A 19,032-nucleotide genomic window follows, 5' to 3' on the forward strand; every position below is an offset into this window, starting at 1 on the left:
CCTCCGAAGCCACCTCGGTAGCCTCACAACTCCACCCCGGGCAAGCCCCGCCCCCGCAAGCGACAAGGAGGAGGAGGAGGAGGAGGAGGAGGAGGAGGCAGCGCGTCTTTATTTGGCAGGTTTTGAGGCTGGAGGGGAAGGGCCGCCCGGGCGGGAGACCAGGAGATGGGCGGGTTGGGGCAAGTGGGCGAGCCGGTGCCTGGCAGCGGCCCGGCCTAGCCGCGCTCGCAGATGACCTCGACGACACTGGGTTCCATGGGCACTGGGTCCGGGCAGCGCAGGGCGGCTGAGGCCACCACTTCATCCAACAGTAGGTGCACAAGCTCCTCGTCGGCCACGAAGCGCCACAGGTAGAGCTGCAGGAAGTGACAGTCCACCTGCACCTGCTGCAAGCCGAAGCGCCCAAAGGTGCGCAGCCGCACACACTCCAGCAGCGTCTTCAGGCTGATCTTGATGATGCCGGTCAGCACCGATACCTGCAGGCAAGGAGAGGAGGCTGCTCTGGGACAGCAGGTGTTGGGTAGGGGCACTGGATCCCGGAGGGCACCCACGTTCTGGGCAGGGGCCAGAGAGGCAGTAAGAGGCCGGTAGCTGTGACGGGGTGTAAAAGTCTCAGGACCCATCTGAGAGGGAGGGATGGATACGAGGTTAGCACCACCACCCGGAGGGGGAACAAGACAGGGAAAACCCAACAGTCAGAAGCAGAGATGGGAGAAGCGCCTGGTCGGTTGAGTGTCCAACTCCTGGTTTCAGCTCAGGTCATGATCTCATGGTTCGTGAGTTCGAGCCCCGCATAGGGCTCGGTGCTGACAGTGCAGAGTTTCCTTGGGATCCTCTCTCTCTCCTCCTCTCTGCCCCCTCCCCCATTCACTCTGGCTCTCAAAAAAAAAAAAGGCAAGCAGAGATGGGAGTCAGCACTGACACCAGGAGCGGGAAGGCTTGCTGAGTTAGAGGCAGAAGAACACCAGGTCCCCGAGTGTGGGCTGGGTTGGGGCAGGGCCTATCGTGTGGATAGGAATCCCTGATGAGGACCCAGAACTCCTGTGGCAACAAGGACAAGGGTAAAAGAGGCATTCCAGATCAGCATCGAGACCCAGGCTGGGGGCACCAAGGTCGGGGCAGAGGGCCATGGGATATGGCAATGGCGGGGCTGTAGATGACCATTCACTCCTAGAAACAGCCCAGAGACAGAGCCTGGTGGCAGGGGGCAGGGGAGCAGAGGAGTCCTAGACTCCTTGAGTCAGATGCTTGAGCCAACCTTCCCAAGGGCCCCTAGAAGGTGGGGTCACAGGGGACTTCAGACCTTGTTGAACTCCACAGGGCTGAACACGTCGATGCGTTCAGAGAACAGCTTCTGGATGTTGCTCAAGAGATTGGTGTCCATTGGGGCACTGGATGGGGGGAGACAAGCAGTCAGAGCCCACCCTGCACCCACATCCTCCTTTGTCCATTCCCCTGGGGTTACCCTGGCCGGCCAGACCTGGGCGTGTAGCTGGGGGCGTAGCGGCCCTGCTGTCGAGAGCTGCTGTACACGGAGAAGGTCCTTTTGCTGGAGTCACTGCTCTGGGCCTTGCGGACACCCTCTTCGTACAGAAGACCCACCTGGTGGTGGAAGGAGGCACTCACTGTAAGGAGGCCAGAGCAAGGGGACCCTCTAGCCCACCAGGTGCCCAGGGTGAGGGCCAAGGACACACTAAATTACAAACTCTGGGGAGCCTGGGTGGCTCAGCGGATTAAGCTTCTGACTTGGGGTTCGGGTCGTGATCCCACAGTTTGTGGGTTCGGTCCCCACATCAGACTCTCTGCTGTTGACACGGAACCCCCTTCTGGTCCTCTGTCTCCCGCTCTCTGCCCCTCCCCCACTCACGCTCCGTCTCTCTCAAAAATAAATAAGCATTAAACGAAAGAAGAATAAAAATAAATTACAAACTCATCTGTTAGAAGCACCACAGGGTAGTGGGGACCTGGTATCTGGTTGGTACCCGGTCGCTCTTTATAGAACTGGTGGAGCGGGGCAAGGGTAGGACATCAGACTTGGGGCTGAGGCTCAGTCTTCAGTGCTAACCCTGTCCTGATCCCCTGGGTGACTCCAGAGCTCGGCCCCCTCATAGGTGACGTGCGGGCAATGATGCCACAACCCAGGGCTGAGGAGGAACGAGGCCACAGACGCAGGCACTGCTCGGCCCTGCCGTCTTGATCCTCTGAGGGCGGCTATCTTCCAACCCCCCGAGCCCGCATCAGGACCCCTCCTGGCCAGCCCAGGGCCGGCACCTGCACGTCGATAGCCGTCGTGTCCTCCACCACCCGCTTCATGACAGCACGCACGTTCCGGGGCTCCAGGGTACTCAGCCAGTCCCGGGTCTCTACACTCTTACGCAGCATCTGTGATATGACGAGGCCCTGCACCTTCACATAGTGGGTCAGTAACCGCCGCGCCGTCTCCCTGGCCTCTGCGCACAGTGTGCTCACGGGGGTCACTGGAGACTGGTCCTGAGCCGGGGACGCAGAGGACAGAGGGGCAGTGAGCACGGGGTGGGCAGCTCGGGGGCCACCGCCAAGCAGGAGCGGGGCACGGGCTGGGCACGGGCAGCTGGCCCGGGTCTGACCGCGAGGGCACCGCCCAGCCTCCTGGATTCCCGGGACCACCGTCCCCTTCCCTGCTATGAGTGAGCGGTTCACCTGCACGAGAAACTGTTCATCGGTGAGGGTGAGGATGTAGGAGATGGTGGCTGTCTCATAGTCCAAGCAGAGGCGGGAGAGCAGCAGGAGCAGGGCAGGTGGCGTGGCACCCCCCTTCTCCCCAGGGCTGTCACAGAAGCTCTGAGCCGTCTGGCACATGGAGCGGATGAAGCCCACGATGAGGCCCTCGCGAACACCCTGGCTGCAGAACTCGCCCTGTGAGGAGGAGGGCCGCAGATACACAGCAGGTCCCCTCTTCCGGGCGGGGGCCAACAGCGAGCCTCTACTGGGACCCTACATGCCCTAGCCCCTCTCCAAGGGACAGCTTGGTCCCGCATTCCGGTCCCCAAGAGCAGCTCCCCCCGGGGGGAGGGGGCGCGGGAGCGCAAAGGGGACAAAGCCAGCACTGGGGACCCTGCCTGCAGATGCCCTCGGAGCCTTCACCCCCCCCCCCCTCCGGGTAGTGCCAGCCTTCCTCGTGACTCCCTCAAAGCACACCCAGAGGGCCTGGGGCAAGGACTGTGTGCCCCGACAGCTGCCAATCTACGGGACGAATGAAACAATGCCAGAATGGGGGGTGGGGCGGGGAGATAAAAGCCGGAAGGTAGGCCATACCCGGAAGTAGGGCTTGTTAGAGAAAGACACCTCCTTGGCGGTGAAGAGGTGCACGGCTGCCAGCGAGGCCTTGATGTGGCTCAGGATGGAGCCGGCCACGTTGGCCAGCAACTCGGCCAGGCCCGGGCCTTCCTTTCCGGCCAGGCGAGGGGCAGCCAAAGCCTGCCGCACATCGGTCAGGCAACCCAGGAAGGCCGACCGCAGGCCCCGCAGGTGGTGGCCCAGGCGCTCGCGGGCCACTCGCTCCACGATCTCCGTGGCCGCCTCGGCCAGCCCAGCGGCGGCCAGCAGGGCCCCAGGAGCCCGCAGGCGCCGATGGAAGCGGTCCAGCGCCCGCACCAGCAGGGAGTTGTCACCGCCACCCTGCTCCTGCGCCAGCCGCCGCTCCACTAGCGCAAAGTAGCGGCCACCCAGCTCCCGGGCGAAGGCTGCCAGCTTCTCGGCACCCGCCGGGCCCTGGGCCGCGAAGAGCTCCTGGTAGGCCGAGGCCACCTGGCAGAGGCCACCCACAAAGCCACTTCCTCCGCGATCCGTGAACTCTAAGACGTCGGGAGCCGGAGGGGAAGGCCCCAGCTCTGCCTCCAGGCTCCGCAGCTCGGCCTCCAGCCGCCCGCGGGCGTGCGCCAGGAACTCCTCACACAGCTCCTCCGCTGGCTCGCCCAGGGCCAGCAGCAGCTCCACGCACTCTGCCTGCTCGGGGGCGCCGGAGCCGCCCTCCCTGCAAAGTGGGAGGCGGCGGTCAAGGGCAGGCTGATGGAATTCGGCGGGAGGGAGGAGGGGGACGAGTCTGGACCGCAACCGGCAGGCCCAGGGCCCCGGCTGGGGGTGGGAGAGGGTCCCGGGGCCACACCTGAAGCGCTGCCGCAGCTGCTGAGCCAGGCGAGCCGTGATGACCTGGCAGTCATCCTGGATGGCGCGGAACGAGGGCAGGTGCTGGTACTGCTGCAGGACGGCCCGCGCGCGGCCCTGGTAGCGCACCGCCTGCCCGTAGGCGCCCAGCTCCACGCACTTGGTGAGGCGCGAGGGCAGCTCGAAGAGGAACTGCAGCTTCCGCAGCAGCGCGTGGACCCCTGGGGGCCGGGGACAGGTGGTGTCAGCCCCAGAGCCTCGGGGTAGGCCGCTCCAGCACCCGCTCGGGGGCAGGGCCCACCTGCTAGCTTGGTGATGCGCTCGTGGCGGTCCTGCAGGGTGGCGCTGATGCGCGCACTGAAGTCGGTGATCACCGCCATGTTGGTGGCCAGCCGGTCCATCTCGTCCTCCATCTTCCGGAAGTCGTTCTTCATCTTCCGGATGGTGTCTGGCGGGGCAAGGGCGCGGGGGAGGGGAAAGGAGGAGACTTGTCGGCTTGCGACAGGGTCCGACTGCTCCCTCCACCGCACACGCACACGCACACGCACACGCACACGCACATGCACGCGTGCACGCGCACAACCCTCCTTCCCAAATGCCCCTGAGCCAGCTCCTTAAGGGTCACGTTGATGACTCAGTGCAAAAAGCAATGGTGCTTGGTCACAGTAAATGGGAGGGAAGGCCGCATCTTCTGAGCACAAGTGCCCTGGTGCGGAGACAGCCCGTGGAGCCACAGTCCCTGCGCTCAGAAGATGGCAAAAGGGGGCACAGAGCACTTGGCAGGAGCCTGTCTGCTCCTTCCCAGGGGCATCCTCCGCGCCCAGCGCACTATGTGGCACAGAGGAGACAATAAATATCTGTTCGCCCTTATCTCCTTCGCAGACTTCCCAAACCATTTCACTCCACTTTCTGGAACATGTCCTCTCTTCTCTGAAGGATCCTTTAGCTCTTTTGTCTCAGGGGAAACCTGCCTAAGGGTTTTTCTTTTCACAACCGGTGCCTCAGGGCCTGGCCCCTTGACACTTCTAGAAGTTTCTACTCTTCTTCCCTTTTAAAGACCCCAGCTTCTTCGAAGACTGTGCCGTCAAACGGCATCCCTCTTGCTGCTGTCCCTCCCGTCCTCTTTGCCTCACCTCTCAGTGCCTGGTCACTGTCACCTCCTTGTGGACATGACCATCCACGTGAATGAGGCTTCAGACATTCCCGACTCTCCGTTCACAATCTCCTCAGTCCCACCCACCCTTGCCTCTGCCTCATCTGTGCCACCTCTCCTGGTCCTCGGCAAGACCTGTCAATCTCAGCTTCAAGCCTCGCACCTTCTGTAATTCTGATCATTCACCCTGTCTACCCACTCTAACAATCCTTTGCCTTTTCAGGAACTCTGGACCCCTGCCCCTAGCACAGGGTCACTACTCATCACACTTCTCACGGCTGCAATTCCCTACTCATTCCCCAGGAACTCTGACCCACCACCAGTGTCATCACATGTTTACAAGCCCCCTTGCCTCTCTTGTCCACTCCCTCCATTACTCGCTAGTGAAACTCTACCGCAGGTTAAGCCCAACTAGCCATCTATCCCATGCATCGGAACAGCTAAAACCGCACCACAAGATCATGCCAACTGCCTCCCTTTATTTTTTTTTTTAATATTTATTTGAGGGGGGGGGGAGGAAGGGGTGGAGAGAGGGAGACACAGAATCACAATGCAATTAAATTGGAAATTAATAACAAAACTAGAAAGCAAAGAGATCCCATCATTTGGAGGAAAAAAGAAAACTTCATTCTTAATCGGCTAGTGGGTCAAAAGGGAAATCAAAATAAACTGCAGCACATAACAACGAGAACACTATAAATCAGAACCTATAGGCTATAGCTCTCTAGAGCAATGTTCAGAGGAAATCAGTTTTAAATCCCTATATTAATAAATTAGAATAAGCATTCAACTCAAGAAGTTAGAAGAAAAAGTACTACAAAAGAAAGCAGAAAGAAATTAGTAAAGCTAAAAGCAGAAATTAATACACTTTTTAAATGGGGTGCCTGGGTGGCTCAGTTGGTTACGCATCCAACTTCGGCTCAGGTCATGATCTCCCGGTTCATGAGATCGAGCCCTGCATCGGGTTACTCGCTGACAGTGAGTAAGTTTATCGCAATATAAATAAAAAAAGATCAGGATCACTGAGAATAAAAGGATAAAAAATAAAATTTATAAAATGTTAGCTAACCTAATCTTTTTAAAGGGGAAAAAAACAAAATAAGGAATAAGGGGTGAAATAATCATAAATACACAAATTATAATAATCACAAGATACAAGTTTGCTCGATTCCCCGTAAAAGAATTGAAAACCTGAATGAATAATTTGCTACAAAAACAGAATTTACCTAAGTGGATTCCAGAAGAACAGAAAACACAAACGGAGGGAAGGGAGAATGTTGTCAATCAAAGATTCTCCCTCCCCTCCACACGAAGGCACCAGGCCCAGGGGATGTCGTGGGGCGGCTACCAGAGCTCAGAAGGGCAGTTCGTTCCAATGCTCTGTGTAAGCAATGCTCAAAGAGAAAACATTAGAAAAGCTTTCACGTTAATTTGCGGAACAAACCTAACACTGACATGAGAATGTTAATAAAAAGTTCAAAGATGAAAATGGTACATTCATGTCTCTTATGAATAGAGATGCATAAATTAATAAATGGAGATGTGTAGGTAAATTAGCAAGCGGAAGCCAGCAGTGGATTAAGAGAATAATTGATAAAATATGTCCAAATGTTTTTTATTTCATAAATATAAAGACAGCTCAACATTAGAAGCCCTCCCCTGCCCATTCTCCCTCTCTCTCTCTCTCTCTCTCTCGCAAATATAAATAAACATTAAAGAAAATTTTTTTAAAAAAGAACTTTCAATAATAATTCACCCATATAAAAGGTGAAAGAGGGCCAATTCAACATCTATTCTTGAATTTGAAAAAAAGTCTCTCAATAAAATGTGAACAGGGGCGCCTGGGTGGCTCAGTTGGTTAGGCGACCGACTTCGGCTCAGGTCATGATCTTGCAGTCTAGGAGTTCGAGTCCCGCGTCGGGCTCTGTGCTGCCAGCTCAGAGCCTGGAGCCTACCTACTTCAGTCTCTGTGTCTCCCCCTTTCTCTACCCCTCCCCTGCTCACGCTCTGTGTCTCTCTGTCTCTCAGTAATAAATAAACGTTAAAAAATGAAAATTAAAAAATATGAACAGCTGAGTATTTCTCTAACCCCCAAAACCCAGCATCATGTTAATGAAGCAATGCTAGAAGCATTCCTCTTAAAATCAGAAAGATAACAAGGATAACCATGATCACCACTAACTTCCTAACGTTGTTCTGAAGATACTGGCCAATTCGATTGGACTCAAGAAATATATTATAGAGATACACAAATTGGAAAGGAGGTGAAATTATCAATATTTGCAGATGATAGACTTGTATAAATAGCAAACCCTGAAGAATCACCGAAAACATTACAACAAACAATAAGAGAATTTAGTAAGGTGATTAAGTATGGAGTTAATACAAAGAAACAAAATATAGTTGGATTCAGACCACACGCTCTCACACACATGTGCACACACACACGCACACACACACACACACCAGACGGATCAAAGTTTAAATGTGATTTAAAATGTAATCATGGGGCACCTGGGTGGCTCAGTTGGTTAAGCATCTGACTCTTGATTTTGGCTCAGATCATGACCTCCCAATTCGTGGAGTTCGAGCCCCATGTCAGGCTCTGTGCTGACAGCTCAGAGCCTGGAGCCTCCTTCAGATTCTGTGTCTCCCTCTCACTCTGCCCCTCCCCTGCTCACACTCTGTCTCTCTCTCTCTCAAAAATAAATAAACATTGAAAATTTTTAAATAAATAAATAAATCATTGGGGTGCCTGGGTGGCTTATTCAGTTGAGCGTCCAACTCTTGATTTTGGCTCAGGTCAGGATCTCACAGTTCTCGGGATCGAGCCCAGTGGCATCAGGCTCAGAGCTCACAGCGCGGATTTTCTCTCCCCCTGTCCCTTTCCCACCTGTGCTGTCTCTCTCTCTCTCTCTCTCAAAATTAATAAACATGAAAAAAAAAATAAATCATTATGAAAAAGAACAAGTCTATAGAAAAATAGGAAAAGGACATGAACAGGCAGTCCACAGACAAGGATACCAAACAGCTCTTAAACAGGCAAAAGACTTTCAACCTCACAAGAGACATTGAAACTACAGAGATACCACTTTTCACCTATCGGATGGCCAAAGATGAAAACTTTTGGCAGCAACGTTGGCCAGGGTGTATAGAAAGAGCTCTTCTCTTCGTTGCTGGTGGTTGCACAAACTGACCAATATGTACGGAAAGGAACCTGGCAACGTCTAACTGCGGTCATCTGTGAGCCTTCGCACACCCACCGCTGGTTTGTGTGTGGCTCCTGGGCCAGGGGAATATTCTCGGAGCAGGACTGGAGTAGCAACCCAACTTGCCAACTTGGGGAGAGAATGAAGGGCCAGTGGTCATGGGGGTCCTTGGAAGGTCATGAGGCATTTTCATCCTCCTCCCCCCCCTCCCCAGTTCTTGTTCTTGCTTGTTAACAGTTTAACCTGTGACACAACCTCCTCCCAGGTCTGTCAAATCATACCATCAAAAGAGCAGATTCTTTTTTGCATTAGGTGTTTAGGCCCATGATACTTAGGTGCTACCTCAAAAAGGAAACTTGAATCTGACTTCCAAAGGGGGGAAAAAATCCCCAAACTAAGTTATCAGAGTAAAAGAGGGGCACCTGGGTGACAGTCGGTTGTGCGTCTGGCTTCAGCTCAGATCACGATCTCACAGTTCGCAGGTTCGAGCCCCACATTGGGCTCCTGCTGTCATCGCAGAGCCCGCTTCAGATCCTCTGCCTCCCCCTCTCTCCTCCCCTCCCCCACTTACGCTCTCTCTCCCTCTCTCAAAAATGAATAAACATTAAAAAAAAAAAAAAACCAGAGTAAAAGAAAACCTACCGCTAGTGTCATTGTTGCTGATTTCACAGGCCCAGAGCCACAAAATTAGAAATTAAAGTTCTACCATGTCAAAAAAAAACAAGACAAAAACAAAAACAACTTCATATCACCAAGTAATAAATACTACACTGTGTATCTTTGAACCATTTCAAGCTTGTTAACTGAACCAGCTTGGACTAGGGCAAATGGTTAGCTGTTTGGACACCAATATACCAGCCTGGGGGAGGAGTGGGGGGTAACTGGTTACTGGTAGGAGACTGGAGGGCGCCTTGCTAGCCTGCAGCTTACTGACCTGGGTGCTGACTGCATAGACCTGTTCTGTTTGTGAAATTCATGGAGCTGTCCACTTATGACCTGTGCGCTTTTCTGTGTGTCTGTGAATCTTCAGTCAAGTTTACCATCAAAGACTGCTTTGTCTTTGCCTGGAGAAAGGAATGGGAAGAGGCTTTTCCTTGCACAACCTTTGAGAGATCTTTTCAACTTTGAAACAGATAAACGCATTATTACATAAACTCAAGGTTGAGGCCAGATGCTGGCAGGCCAAACCTGACTTGATCCCTGGTTGGGTTTTTTTTTTTTTTGTTTGGTTGGTTGGTTTTTAACTGGGATATAATCAACATACCATAAAATTCAGTGGGTTTTAGTATTTTTGGTGTATTCACAAGATTGTGCAACCGATATCACAATCTATTTCCAGAACATTCATCACCCCAAAAAGACCCTCAGCAGTCACTTCCTGTTCTCCCCATGCCTCAGTCCCTGCCAACCACAAATCTGTCTTCTGCTTGTATGAATTTGCCCATCGTGTACATTTAATATAAATGGAATCATACAATATGTGACCTTTTGAGCTTGGCTTCTTTTAGTTAGCATGATCTCAAGGTTCTCTGCATTTTAGCATGTATCCGTATGTGGGGAGTAAGCTTAGGAATTCCCTGAGCTTGCACTCATGGGTTAACAAGGCATACAGGAATAGGAAGCCCCAGGATAAAAGCATCCAAGATTAGGTAGGCAAGATTAGGTATTCAGGGCAGAACCCCCCCTCCCCCCAATTTAGTACAATAGCAGAAAGCTGCTTTCACTGGAAGGAAGGGCCAAAATAGGTAAACAGGTAAACTGGGCTATAGACCACAGCAGGACAGTGGGGCCAATTAGCAAAAGAAAGCAGGTGCCTTGTTGACCCCGAGGCAGCCAGCTATCTAGTCCCTGAGTCAAGTTAAGATAAACAGAGGTGGCGCCTCATGCCTGCCTTAAACAACCATCCCCCCCTGGCCAGGATTTTGTTTTGTATTGACCCAAACCCCTAACACTGCACATCTATCTTCAAAACCCCCTTTCCCTCACACCCATGAGTTAATGTTCACAGTTTCATTGTCTCTTTGCGCACATCCTTCGGGCTCGTAAGCTTTCCTGATCCTAATAAAAACACAGCAAGGACCTTTACTCGGGGCTTGTCTCCTCCCGGACATTAGCCTCTCTCTCACTTTAATCCTGCGTCTGCTCTCTTGCTGAACAAGAGAGAACTCCAGACCCAGAGTCTACGACATCGGTGTATTTTTTTATGGCTGAGTAATCTTACACTGTACGGGTCCACGTTTGTTGTTCTATCCACCAGTTGGTAGCCATTTGGCTTCTTTTGACTATTATGAATAATGTTGCTATGAACATTCATGTACATGCTTTTGTGCAAACATTTTCTCTTCAGTATATTCCTGTGAGTGGAACTGCTGGAACACAGGCGAACTCTGTGCTTAGCTCTTTGAGGAACGGCCAGACTATTTTCAGGAGCACCATTCTGTATTCCTGCCAGCAACGTATGAGAGTTCCAAGTCCTCCACATCTCCAACATTTGTTATATCCCATTTGCTGGAAATCCCAGTGGGGGTGCAGTGGTATCTCACTGTGGTTTGGATTTGCGTTTCCCCAATAACTAATGATGCTGAGCATCTTTACATGTGCTCGTTGGTCATTCGTGTATCTTCTTTGGAGAACTGTCGATTTGAATCCTTTGTCCATTTTTAAATAGGGTTGTCGTTTTAGTGCCGAGTTGCAAAAGTTCTTTATATATTCTGGACATTAGACCCTTTTTAGATATATGCCTTACAAATACTTTCTCCCATTCTGTGAGTTGTCCTTTAACTTTCCCGGCAGTATCCTTTAAAACACAAAACTTTAATTCTGATAAAGTCCAATTTACTTATTTTTGTTTTCCTTTAGTTACGTGTGCTTTTGGTGTCTGTAAGGGGAAAAGACACTCTGGTGCCTCTCCTCCACTCTCGATACTCCAACGCAACTTCGTATCTGACACCATGTGTGTGGGGTTTCCACACATCAAGCAATTCTGCAACACCAGCTGGGTGTCCCACGATTTAACTTCATTGTGACACTATCTGCCTGGAGTTAGTGTCAGATCTCACAAGTTCAGGGCTCGGTCACCCGAGACTACTCTACCCCCACCTCAAACGTCAGTCCAAAGTTGAGGTTGTCACTGGTACTTTTGACCAACTGGCTGTAAATTGGAGGGTTCCCACCCACGATCCCTCTGCAGGTTCAATTAATTTGCTACAGCAGCTCACAGAATTCAGGAAAACAGTTCACTTACTAGCTTACCGCTTTATTACAAAAGGATACAACTCAGAAACCGCCAGATGGCAGAGAGGCATAGGACAGCATATGTGGGAGGGGCACAGAGCTGCCATGACCTCTCTGGGCATGCCACTCTCCCAACTTCCGCATGTTCACCAACCTGGAAGCTTTCAAACTCTCTCCTTTTGTCGTTTAGTGGAGGCGTCACCGATGAGGCATGACTGATCAAAGCGATAGCTATTGGTCACTGAACTCAGTCACCAGCCCCTCACCACTTCCACATCCGGGAGGTCTGGGGGGCGGAGCTGAAAGTTCCAAACCTCTAATCAGTCACATGGTTGGTTCCCCTAGCAACCTGCCCCTAACCTCTGGTTATCAAGGGGCTTTCCAAAAATCATTTCATTAACATAAACTTAGGTGTGGTTGAAAGGGGTCTGTTATATAAGTAACAAAAGACATCTATGTTGCCTTTATTGATCTGGGGTTATTTCAGGAAATGGGAACAAAACTAAATATTATTACAAAAGATGCCTTGCAAATATGGTGCATTCCACTGATTGATTTGCATGTTGAACCAACTTTGCATTCCTGGAATAAATCCCACTTGGTCATTGTATGTAATCCTTTTTCTATGTTGCTGGGTTTAGTTTGCTAGTATTTTGTTGAGGGCTTGGCATCCATATTCATAACGGATATTGGTCTGTAGTTTTCTTATGTTGTCTTTCCCTGGTTTTGGCATTCGACTAATACTAGCCTCATAGAATTAGTTAGCCTCCTCAAATTGTTGGAAGAGTTTGTGCACTATTTAAATGTTTGGTAGAATTCAGTAGTGCAGCCATTCAGTCCCAGGCTTTTCTTTGTGGAAAGTTTTTTTCAATATTGATGTCTCTCATTGTTATACATCTTCCAAGGTATTTTATGACTTCTTGAGAAAGTTTTGGAAGTTTGTATTTCTCCAGGAATTTGTACATTTCACCTCATTTTCTAAGATGTGAGCATACAACTCCTCACAGTGTGCTCTTATAATCCTTTGTATTTTTGCAAAATTGGTAGTAACATCTTCTTTCTCATTCCATTTTAGTAATTTGAATGTTCTCTCATTTTTTTCTTGGCCAGTCTAGCTAAAGTTTTGTCAATCTTGCTGAACTCTTCAAAGAACCAATTTTTGGCTTCATTTATTTTCTCTATTGTTTTTCTACATTATTTATTTTGTTCTGATCTTTATTACTCCCTCCTTTTGACACACTTTGGGTTCTGTTTGTACTCCCCCCCCCCCAGTTTTTTAGGTAGTATGTTATTTATTTGAGATCTTTTCTTTCTTTCTTTCTTTACTTGCGTCTGTATGTATATAATTTCTACACCCACCTCTGAGATTAAGAGTCCCATGCTCATCCAACTAAGCCACAGCCAGGTGCCCCTCCCTCTTGCTCTCTCTTTTTAAATTTTTTCATGTTTATTTATTTTTGAAGGACAGAGACACAGAGCGTGAGCAGGGGAGGGGTAGAGAGAGGGGAAGACACAGAATCTGAAGCAGGCTCCAGGCTCTGAGCTGTCAGCACAGAGCCCGACACAGGGCTCGAGCTCACAAACCAGATCATGACCTGAGCCAAAGTTGGATGCTTAACCAACTGAGCCACCCAGGTGCCCCACCTCTCTCTCTTTTTTAATGCAGGCATTTATAGCTATAAATTTCCCTCTGAGCGCTGCTTTTATTACATCTCATAAGGTCTGGAATGCTGTGTTTTCAGGTTCACTCATCTCAAAGTATTTTCTAATTTCCTTGCAATTTCTTCTGTAACCCATTGGTCATTTTAGAGCATGCTACTTAATTTTCACATATTTGTGAACTTCTCAGGCTCCTTTGTTACTGATTTCTAATTTAATTCCACCATGATCAGAGAACATACTTCATGTGATTTCAATCCTTTTAAATTCATTGAGGCTTTGTTTATGACCTGACGTATGGTCTATCCTAGAGAATGCTCCATTCATGCTTGAGAATAAGGTGTCTTCTATCGTTGTTTGGTGGAGTCTGTTAGGTCTATTTGGTTCAAGTGATCTTTTAAGTCTTCTGTTTACTTGTTTTTCTATCTAATTGTTCTATTCATTTTTAAAAGTGGGATATTGGTGCTTCTATTATTGTTGAATTTCTTTTTCTCCCTTTAATTCTGTCTATTTTTGCTTTGTGTATTTTGGGACTCTGTTGCTAAGTGTACAAATGTTTACATTTGTTAAATCTTCCTCATGGACTGACCCTGTCATCATTATAAAATGCCCTTCTTTGTCTCTAGTAACAATAGTTGCCTTAAATGCTATTTTGTCGGACATTGGTACCACAATTCCAATTCTCTTCTGGTTATTGTTTGCATAGAATATCTTTATCAGCCCTTTTTCTTTCAAGCTATTTATGTATTTGAATTGAAAGAGTGTCTCTTGGGGTGCCTGGGTGGCTCAGTCGGTTGAGCGTCCGACTTCAGCTCAGGTCACGGTCTCGCGGTCCGTGAGTTCGAGCCCCGCATCGGGCTCTGGGCTGACGGCTCAGAGCCTGGAGCCTGCTTCCGATTCTGTGTCTCCCTCTCTCTCTGCCCCTCCCCCGTTCATGATCTGTCTCTCTCTGTCTCAAAAATAAATAAACTTAAAAAAAAGAAAAAAAAAAGAAAGAGTGTCTCTTGGAGACACTCTTGAATCATGTGAAGTTTTCAAATCTATTCTGCTTATCTCTGCTTTAATTGGAGAGTTTAATCCTTTTACATTTATTGTAACTACTCATAATGTGAGACGTACATTTGTCTTTTTGTTACTCATTTTCTGTCTTATGTTCTTTTTTGTTCCCCAGTTCCTCTATTCCTACCTTCTTTTGCATTAAATAGATATTTTCTAGTGTACCATTTTAGTTCCCTTTTGGGGTGTGTGTGTGTGTGTGTGTGTGTGTGTGTGTGTGTGTTTGTGTTGGGGTATACCTTAAAACACTCAACCAGGCAGCTTACAACTCTGCCTCAGCCTTCACTTACTACATGTGCAGAGCCTGAAGATGAGCCAGAGGTGAGAGCTTAGGGCATCCTGAGGTCTTTCTTAAAAGCATGTGTACTGGGCATCTGGGTAACTCAGTCAGTTAGGCATCTGACTCTTGGTTTCAGCTCAGGTCGTGATCTTGCAGTTCATGAGTTCGAGTCCCATGTCAGGCTCTCCACTGACAGTGCAGAGTCTGCTTGGGACTCTCTCTCCCCCTCTCTCTCAGAATAAATAAATAAACTTAAAAAAAAAAAAAGAAAAGCATGTCTTATATATATGTGACCTTCAAGATTCCCAATATGGATGTCTCATTTCTTAGCTTTTCTTTTAAGCTTTTTCTTTTTAAGCTTTTTTAAGTCTATTTTTCGCCCCAAATATTATCCATCACTTCAGGCAGACACAATACCTGTCTGTAATTGTTTCTGACAAACACCCCCTGGTGAAAGGCTTTTAGTACTGGGTGACCTCAGGGTCAGGACAAATAAAGACAAATCTAGGGAGCGGAATCTTTCAGGAAAGCACCGGACAGGTTACATAATGACAATTCTCTCAGCATGAGGCTTTGAAACAGGTCCAGTCCTGTCCTGGTCCCTCCAGTACTAGAAAGAGGCTATTTTCCAAGGCTACTGCTGAGCTGGAGAGGAAACGGTGGGCCAGGTCAAAACATCACTACTACAAGGAATTCCCTACTTTGACCAAGACTCAGCTGTTTTTCTTGAATAAAGGCTCGTAAGATTGCTACAAACATTTGGCTAATTTCTAGAAGTCTGAAAAAGTTGACTCTGACCGTTTTGGCCAGTGCTTTGGTTCCTTTTATGGAAGGAGATTTCCAAATACACTTGCTCCACTGGTTTCGCTGATGTTCCGGATGTCACAGCTGTTGGTGGAAAGGAGTTTCACCGGAATACAACCATGTGTACGCTTACCCAGCGTCTATAGCTGCTTTCAGGCTACAATAGCAGAGGTGAGTACAGAAACCAGGTGGTCCACAAAGCCTAAAATATTTACTCCCCCCAAAAAATGCCTGCCCCCCCCCCCCCCCCCCCCCGTCATGTACAACCTATGCAGTCGGGTCCTATTCCCTTCATCCCATCACTCTTACTCTGGTCATAGAGTTTTCAGGGCCTCTGTACAGGTAGCTTCCTCAGCCTGAGCCACTCTGCCTCCAAATCCTCCCACGGTCAGCTCTTCAACATTCACCTTCATTGTCCCCTCCTCACAAAACCCTTTCTCTGCCACCCCATTCGAAACCACTCCCAACCGCCCACTCTCTCTATACTATCCTGTTTCATTTTCTCCAGAGCTCCTGACAGGTAAAACGATCCTATCTTCTGTCTCTTTCTCTAGAATGTATGTTCTGTGATGGCTGAGAAATTGTCTCATTTGCATGCAGCTATGTCCTTGGGCCTAGCATAGTGCCCGGCGCACAGGCAATCCAATACTTGGCAAGTAAGTGAACGAACGAGTCAGCCGAATGGATGTACATTCATGCTGATACCACCTTCCCTCTGTGACCGATCCTCTCTCTGCTACAGGCTCACCCTCTTCTGTACGGCCATCAAACAGGCACTCCTCAGAGGCCTGTTCTGGGCTCTCTCCTCTTCTCAGGCTCTATCCTGTCCTTCGGCAGTCCCACCCACACTTCCCTTTAAAACCTCCTCCTCTTCACAGCAGACTCCCAGGCTTATCCCTCCAGCCTCGCTCTCCCCTCTGAGCTCCAGACCCACACATGTATCTGCCGTCTCGTCAGCTCCTAGCACCTCGAAACCTAACTCCCTTGGCCTCCGAGTTCTGAGATCCCAGCCCTCGATAAAGGCTCCCCACCTCCAGCGTGAGTCAGGAGGCCACTCCTTAGAGGTACTCAGAGGACAGAAGAGATGGACCGGACTAGATCTGTCAAGGCTCCTTCTAACCTGAGACACTGCTGTCATCTGACATGGATCCCCAGAGTTATGACGAAGACCAAAATCCTTCTCATGATCTACAAGAGCCTTCGTGATACAAGGGCCACAGGATCCTCTAGGTTTGCTTCATGTCTGGCTCCCTTTCAGAAAGTAAAAACCACAAACAAAAACACCGACCCAGCTCACTTTGTCCCTGTGCCCACACCTGATCTTCTTGTAGTTTCTTGAGCACCAGATCCACCATCCAGGGGTCACGCTGAAACCTCGGGGTCATTCTTTATGGCCAAAGCTCTTCAACACCGTGTCCCGTCAAGTTGCTGCAAATACTTCTCGGCTGGCCCAGCACGGTCCTTCTCCACCACTCCCATCCTGGGGTAAACTCCCCAAATCTCTGGCTTGGACTAGTGAAAAGACCTCTCTCCAGCCACCTCTGCAACCCATTCCTCCCAGTGCAGCTGGAGGGATCTTCTCAAAACACAAATCTGCCACATGACTCCTGTATCTAATCACCTTTGTGTGGCTTAGCGCTTAGGAGGGATAAAGGCAAGATTCCTTAATACGCTCTAGAAGGTTACACTCTACCATGTCTGACCACCTGACTGGCTCCGCCCACACTCTGCTTCCCCTTCTACAGTAGTTGGCCCGCTCTCGTCCCCTCTCCCTTCCCTGAGGGCTTGGCTCCTGCGGTTCTCCCTGGCTCTTGCACCACGGATAAGCACTCCCCACACTAACATTTAGCCCATGCTTATCAATTCTACTTCCTGGAATGCTTTCTTCATTTGGCTTCGAAGACACCCATGCTCCTGATTGTCCTCAAACCTCCCCAAATGCTTGCTTCCTTTGTGAGATCTCCCTTCTCTTCATGACTTTCCGAACGTCAGGCTGCTGCAGGGCTCAGTCCTTAGACCTCTTCTCTTCTCTCTGTATACTTCCTCCCTAGGAGATCTCATCTTATTCCAGGGGACCTCGAGGTCCAGACTTCTCTGAACCCCAGACCCTTCACCTAATCAATTAAAAAAAAAAAAAAAATCTTGAATCATTCTGCTTTTCCACTGCTGACATGCTTCCTGGTCCCTGCCACCAGCATCTTGCCTGGACCACTCCAATAGCCTCCTCATGCATGTCTCTGCCACCCCTGCCTCCCTAGAGTTCATTCACTGGACAGTGAGCGTCCTTTTAAAACCACGGTCAGGTCACCCCATTCTTGTCATTTCATCTCACTCAGAGTAAAGTGCAGGATCCCCATAACCACTTATAAGTCCCTAAAATCTGGTTCCCACTAACTATCTACCCTAGTCACCTACCACTCTTCTCCCTTGCCTCCCCCTAAACTCCCTGCTGCACTCTGAATATACCCAACATGCCCCTCTCTTCAGAGCCTTTGCCCCCGCTGTTTCCTCCCCCACAGTAGCTGGTTCTTTCTCATCAAAGCCCTGCTCAAATGTCACCACCTCAAAGAGGCCTTCTCATACTTACCCTAGCTAAAGGCAGACCCCAAGATATATTACTCTTTTCTCCCTACTCGATGTCCTCCTTCTAGTACTTACTACCACCTTTATTTGTAAGTTCACTTATTGTCTGTCTCCCCAACTAGAATGTGGGCTCCAGGAAGGAGCCTGATCTAGCTGGTTCATTGCTGTATCTCCAATATGCAGAACAGCTCTTGGCTTGGCAAAAAAAAAAAAAAAAAAAAAAAAAAAAAAAAGCAAGCCAGCCAGGAAGGCAGGCAGGCAGGCAGGAAGGGGCATTCAATGAAAACTTCTTGAATGGAGACAAAAACTTGACAGTATTTATAGATTTAGAACCCCTGATTCCAACGCTCAGTTTATAACTCTCTCCCCTTCGTAGGAAAAAGATAAAACAGCAAACCATCCTTATTTAAGCAAGAGCTAAATGTCAAAACTATACAAATTCTAAGAAATGGAAAATGTAATGCTTGCAAAGTTCCTGTGAGAAATTTCTTAGCACAGGAATTGTGATTTCTTGCTGGTTGACATTGGCGTTAGCGAACACAGAGGTGCCTATTCATTGAACCTGCGTCCAATCAGATAAAAGAACAATAATTATGTGTTACTACACCTGGCATTGTGACACTTAGTACAGTAAGAGATATCACCGTGAACCTCACAGAGGTTCACGCAACATCCTCATGGACCACAGGTAGACCCCTCAGGATCTGCCTCTAGGACTAAGTACACACGGGTCCAAAATGATCACAAAACTCTGAGTAGTGCATCTCACCAACATAAGACAGAAGTTAGTGTGGATGATAGTGAAACATTGTGTGGCACTGTCCTGGACAGAGAATAAAGGGGGCAGGAGGAAAAAGAAAAGAAAAGAAAAGAAAAGAAAAGAAAAGAAAAGAAAAGAAAAGAAAAGAAAA

At 49.2% G+C, this 19,032-nt stretch overlaps 1 protein-coding gene across 2 annotated transcripts in view; it reads right to left on the reverse strand.

Moving 5' to 3' along the window:
* Positions 1–91: 91 nt before the first annotated feature.
* VPS51 (VPS51 subunit of GARP complex) overlaps positions 92–19,032 on the reverse strand; it is a 20,373-nt gene continuing 1,432 nt past the window's right edge. Inside the window, exons 2-10 of one of the 2 annotated variants that reach the window (XM_049643068.1) lie at positions 9,440–9,569; positions 4,445–4,591; positions 4,145–4,364; positions 3,295–4,012; positions 2,680–2,895; positions 2,272–2,490; positions 1,481–1,602; positions 1,304–1,391; positions 92–476 (exon numbers count right to left, since the gene is read on the reverse strand). In XM_049643068.1, the coding sequence (XP_049499025.1) occupies positions 216–476; positions 1,304–1,391; positions 1,481–1,602; positions 2,272–2,490; positions 2,680–2,895; positions 3,295–4,012; positions 4,145–4,364; positions 4,445–4,591; positions 9,440–9,482 (2,034 nt within the window). In that variant the 5' untranslated portion in view covers positions 9,483–9,569 and the 3' untranslated portion in view covers positions 92–215. The remainder of the gene's footprint in view (positions 477–1,303; positions 1,392–1,480; positions 1,603–2,271; positions 2,491–2,679; positions 2,896–3,294; positions 4,013–4,144; positions 4,365–4,444; positions 4,592–9,439; positions 9,570–19,032) is intronic. The other variant, XM_049643058.1, reaches the window with a different exon arrangement.

The sequence above is a fragment of the Panthera uncia genome, chromosome D1 (genome assembly GCF_023721935.1).
Source record: "Panthera uncia isolate 11264 chromosome D1, Puncia_PCG_1.0, whole genome shotgun sequence".
NCBI classification, from domain to species: Eukaryota; Metazoa; Chordata; class Mammalia; order Carnivora; family Felidae; genus Panthera; species Panthera uncia.